This window comes from Piliocolobus tephrosceles, chromosome 8 (genome assembly GCF_002776525.5).
Source record: "Piliocolobus tephrosceles isolate RC106 chromosome 8, ASM277652v3, whole genome shotgun sequence".
Classification (NCBI taxonomy): Eukaryota; Metazoa; Chordata; class Mammalia; order Primates; family Cercopithecidae; genus Piliocolobus; species Piliocolobus tephrosceles.
Window position 1 is genome coordinate 25,805,633 of NC_045441.1, and position 6,000 is coordinate 25,811,632.

The following is a 6,000-nucleotide window of genomic DNA, read 5'->3' on the forward strand; positions in this document are numbered from 1 at the left end:
ATTCGAATACAACATGAGAAACCAGGCCGCCTATCACAAAATTCACATAGCAAAAATATACCTTTATTACTGTTAGGAGGAACAAAGGCCATGATTCTCCAATGGTAAAAAAGAATTTATCATGGTCAAGAGACCATTTAAACCAGAACTAAAGAAACTCTTTACTCATGTGAATTACAAGAAATGATTAAAAGCCATTATGTGCTAGGCTGTGTCAGGGGCTAGAATATAAATGAACCTTGGTGCCTGCTCACAAGACGTTTACAATCAATTAGGGAAACCGAAAGTAAATACATTTAAGGTTGTACAGTGTTCTAGGATTTAAATTGTGTGTCCATGGTGCAAAGAGAGTGGATGGAGTCATCCAGGTAGAGGGTCAGGAAGCCTTCTTCAGACAGAAGATGGCCTTTGCCATGAGGGCTGCCCAACAGACACATGGTGTGGGACAGGCACTCAGGCAGAAGCAAGAATGGGAGCAAAGACACAGTGATAGAGATTTGCCTGGCTAGTTAGGCCTACCATCATTTATATAGGCAAAGACTACTATGGAGTGGGGAGGGGGGATGGAAAGAGGGAAAGGGGAGTTGGTAGCAAGAGATAAAAGTCACAGAGACAGGCTGTGGGCCAGGTATGGTCCCTGAAGCACTCAGAACTCTGGTTAGGAAGATCATCCTAGCAACTGGCACGGAATATGGGTTTGAAGGTTCCAGACATTAGCAAGGAAGCCACTAAGATAATATTGTGACAATATAGATGAATGAATTGGAAGGAATAAGAATGCTTAAGGAGTTAGAATATAGAGTGTGATATCTACATGGGTCTGAGCTCAGCCACCCAGATCTCACTGCCTACTGCATATGTCCTCCTAGACAGATGTCCTACATGCATGTAAGAGTCTGGATGGTCCAAATGCCTGCCCCTGCACAGACCTGCACTATCTATTTTCTTAATGACACCACTGTCTACTCCTACTCAAGGCAGAAACCTCCCTCTTCCTTGGAGAAGGTCAAGTTGATTTTAGTTCCAAAGTAACTCATTCAAACTGTTCCATTTCATTGCCACTCCCACTCCCCTAGTTCAAGTTATCTCCATTTCTCTTTTATTTTTGCCTACATTTTATTTTTGCCTCTGGTCTTGATTTCTCACATTGGTTTTCTAGTGGGACAGTGATCTGTCTAAACTTCATTTTCATCTTGATTTAAAACACTTCAGAAATTCTTCACTGCCTTTAGGTCCAACAGACCTCTTCGGATGGCTCAAGACATCCCCACTGAAATAGCACATTTGCCTCACAAGCCATGTCCCGTTTGCCAGTCCTTGCCTTGGCCATCCTATACTACTGTGGCTCCCTGAACAAAGTATGCACCATTATAGCTTTGCTCTCGTGGTTCCCTCCACATGAGGTAGTACTCTCCATCTCTTCCCTTCATCAGGTTAACTAGCACTATTCAACAGCTCTGAGCCTAGATGACACTTCCTCCAGGAAGCTTTCCTGACCTGACCCCCACATCTGTGTTGGTGACTTTCCTCTGTGTTCCCAGCATACTCAATCAAGACACACGCCAAGTGACTTGGAAACTGCCTGGTATTTATCTCCTCACCCCACGCCCCACCACCACCTCTACTTTTGATCTCTAGACAGTGAACTCCTCAGTGTCAGGACCCATGAGCAACTTGTTTTCTTGAGGAATCCCCATCCTTTGGCTCATGGCTGGGCATTTGATGGTTACTCAGGAAATGTGCAGCCTGAGGAACTGAGACAAGCAAAGGTCCAGAGACAGAGTCGTGGGGGTCCTGTGCATTTGATGGGCAGGTGGAGAAGAAACCCGCCAGAGAGATTAAGAGCAACTGTCAGCAACAGAGCCAAGACAGATCACTGGCTGCTGGGCAAGAGAGGCCTGGTCACTAGAGAGTGTCAGGTGTCAAGGGCAAGGTCGGTGAGACAAAGGATGAGGAAAGTGCTCTGCATTTGGCAAGACAGCTTCCAGAAAGCAATGGAGAAATGTCTTGGAGCAGGATGCTGCAAAGTGAGTGGCAGGCAAGATTAACCCAGGGCAAAAAACAACTTGGGAACACATGGCTAGAAAGTGGGTGAGGGACCATGATACCTGGGAGTGACAAGGGCAACGAGGGAATATTTGTGCATATATACATGTGTGTTTCTGTGTGTGAGTTACAATTATTTAAAATCTCAACTATAAAACTGAGTGGCAAAGAGAGTGAATAGTGAGGCAATATATAGGTACAGAATAAATATTTATCAAATGAAAGATATAAATAATAAATGAAAAACTGCATTCATAGAGAAGATATACATCCTCCAAACAGATTTTTATCAAAATGTAAACTGAAAGAAGATTGAGCCCATCTTAATGTTTCAGAAAAGACCACTGAGCTCATAAATCAAAATTTAATTAGCTGTCCAGATCACTATTTCCACTACCTATAGCACTACTGCCGTATCATGGAGATACCTATTTTCAAAGTCACCCTAAAATTTCCTTGCAGAGATCTTCAGACTTTATATATGCTCTACTAACCCCATGCATTCACATAAATAGCCTTAGCTTTCTATCTAGTAAATGACCCAAAGTCAAATGGGACACAGAAAAAAATTAGGGAAAGGACACTTCTGAGAAACCAATAAAGTCATCTGAGATACAGGAAAGTCTAACGAATAAAGAAAAGTGCATGTGGACCAAAAGCCACACTTTTCTTTACAAATAGATTTTTCTTTTAAGTCCTTATCAAATATAAAATTTTGTCAGGCTGCCATGGTATTCATTTCACTTACAATGTTTAAAGAACACATTGAGGAAAACAGACTTAAAACATTAAATTACTTTTCATGAGACATATGCTTCTTATGCAATTAACAATACATTCAGCATCAATAAGCTCCAATTTTAGAAACACTCATCCATGAACATTAATCAGTTAATGGTAAATTCAATTTCTACTTAGCTTCTACTTTTCACGCTCAACTCTCCAAGGCTATACTACATGGTATCTCAAAAATATTAATTTACTTACTTTTACATTCTTAGAAACCATCTGTGCAACAAATATATTTGCATGTAAGCCAAATCAAAGTTTTATGGAAAAACAATTTTATTATGTGGGACTGTATTTCTGACCAAACACTTGATCCCAAACCTTTCAGAGAAATGACAATAAAATTATCTGTATAATCAGATTGCAAATAATATTTCAGAATAGGTCAAAGCTCCCCAAACTGCATATATATAGAACAATACACAGATTTACAATATATTGCCTACAGAGAACTCAGTGATCTGGCATGGCCTTATTCAAGGAGGTCACTGCTGGGTGGTACAGTTTTTCACTGTACAGACGGTCCCAGAGATTACAGATTTTGGCCAGTAGCACACCACTAGGCACGGTGACAACCAAAGAAACATGCCCACACATTGCCAAATGCTCTCTAGGGGAATAATTACTGTCCCAACTAAGAACCGTCAAGTCTCTCTGGTTTACAGAGGAAACTTGAGCCCAGACCAAAGGAACTGCCCACACTGACATCACTGGATGATGATAGTGCCAGGACTCCAACCCAGGTCTCCAGGGAGCCAGTGCCACAGAGAATCCAACAGAGAATGTGAGATTAATGGACATGCTCTTACTATATTTTAAGTTCAGCCTTACTCTTCCTGCTTTCAGCGACTTGTTCATCAAATACTTTCTAAGCTTACGTCTAGTCATCATTCTAACCACTCACCAATTCCCCTGCCCCATTTATTCATATCCTTCCCTGATCTCAATCTTGGATCTACCTCATCTTGACTGAGTCTGGGTTCTTCTCCCTGAGGACAGGGGAGAGGTGTCAGCACAAATCCAGGGCTCCAACCGAATAGCCCTGATAGATGAGCATTCTCTGCCACTGTCACCTTAGGCTCCCATTCATTCATACTCGGTTTCCTCCATGCCAGCACTGCCCAGTCAGCAGGTGGCATCTTCTATTTCACAGAGAAAATAAGAGTTCCCCATTTCCTTCTGCTCCACCCACAAATTAATCTACCTTTGTGATTGAAATTTGACTAGTCTGACGTGAAATGTAAGAAGGAGGCATTTTTCTGCCTTCCCCATCTCTCCCATTTTTCTTTGTTTCTATTTATCTTATTGTTCCTCCAGCATCAGACTAAACAGCCACTGAATTTGGAGTCATGAAGGTTTTTGGTAGGTAGTTCATTTTTGTTCCTTGTTATTTAAGAGTTTTTGTCATAATTCAATATTGGACTATATGAAATGGTTTTCCAGTATCTACTGTATTTTTTAACGCCATCAAAAGAAAATAATTAAAAATTAAAATCCCCATTTCAGTCCCGATTGATCTCAATTCTGATTTTTTTTTTTTTTTTTTTTTTGGTTTACTAAGAAAGCCAGAAAATATGGGATCACTCATCTAAAGCTAATCCCTCCGTATTTGTGCGTTTGAAATTAACAATGAGTAGGAAACACAATATCTGAAAAGGGCCTTCATACTTACCCGGATGTAGGCATCTTGGTGGTGCTTGGCAAAGTACAGCATGTTGTCCAGAGCTAACATCCCAGGTGGAGTCTGCGTGAAGTCCATGGCAGGGTTGACATGATTCTGTGAGTAAAACAAAATGCATAATAAGGTGAATTCTTCAGCAGATTTCACCAACCACCAGAGATCCAATTTCCCTCCTCAAGAGTGAAGTGCTACAAGGCAAGCTCCAAATAATCAAACATGATGACATTTTCTATCTCCATGTAAACCTACTGAGGTGGATGCAGCAACTTCTTTCTACTGCTCCTCAGGATAGCAAAACCAGATTTATACCTGGGATTAGGAAACCGAGCTAAAGATTCAAATATGGGATTATTCTTAGACATGTGACATTGTGAGAAAAAGAAAATGATGCAAAAATTATTTCTGGTAGCTGCACTAAAAAGAAACCAACAGCATTTGGGTAGAAAAAGCTGGGATACAGCCACACCTCTGGTATTTAATTCGGAAGCTGACTCCAAGGAAACTATGGCCTATTCACACCTTGACTCCGCATCCTTATGTGGGAGGTTAAATACAGCCGCATGCATTGATGGACTTTGTGAACTGTCCAGGTTTACACAGTCCACAGACCTCTGAGCACAGACACCGGATAAAGTTCACATATCCAGTGTCCTGACATCTGTCTGCTCTCAGGAAGTCTGAGAACCTTCCTCTCTGGTATTTAGGGTCACCACACACCGCACACAGAACCCCAAAGATGAAATAATAGTTGCAGATATGCAGAACTCAAACACCTCAGCAAATGAAAAACAATCCAATTTAAAAGTGGACAAAAGACATGATTAGACATTTTTCAAAAGAAGACACACAAATGGCCAACAAGCATATAATGCTCAACATCAGTAATCATCGGAGAAATGCAAATGAAAACAACAATGAGATACCATCTCACACCAGTCAGAAAGGTTATTGGTAAAAAGACAAAGAATAACAGATGGCAAGAAAAGGGAAAAAAGAAAATGCTTATGTACTGTTGATGGGATGTAAATTAGTACAACCTCTATGGAAAACACTATGGAGATTTCTCAAGAACTAAAAATAGAACTACCATTCAATCCAGCAATTCCACTACTGGGTATCTACACAAAGGAAAAGAAATCATTGGCTGGGCACGGTGGCTCACTCCTGTAGTCCACTTTGGGAGGCTGAGGTGGGTGGATCATGAGGTCAGGAGTTTGAGACCAGCCTGGCCAACATGGTGAAACCCCTAAAGATACAACAAATTAGGTAGGCGTGGTGGCACGGGCCTGTAATCCCAGCTACTCAAGAGGTAGAGGCAGGAGAACTGCTTGAACCTGGGAGGCAGAGGTTGCAGTGAGTTCAGATTGCACCATTGCACTCCAGCCTGGGCAACAGGGCAAGACTCCGTCAGGAAGGAAAGAAGGAAGGAAGGAAGGAAGGAAGGAAGGAAGGAAGGAAGGAAGGAAGGAAGGAAGGAAGGAAGG

General features: G+C 41.6%; 1 protein-coding gene across 4 annotated transcripts in view; it reads right to left on the reverse strand.

Annotated features, from left to right (window-relative positions):
* Positions 1 to 6,000, reverse strand: part of ELMO1 (engulfment and cell motility 1) — a 590,246-nt gene that overhangs the window by 266,693 nt on the left and 317,553 nt on the right. For all 4 annotated transcript variants that reach the window (XM_023183031.1, XM_023183034.1, XM_023183032.1 and 1 more), the window contains one exon: positions 4,508 to 4,612. In XM_023183031.1, the coding sequence (XP_023038799.1) occupies positions 4,508 to 4,612 (105 nt within the window). The remainder of the gene's footprint in view (positions 1 to 4,507; positions 4,613 to 6,000) is intronic.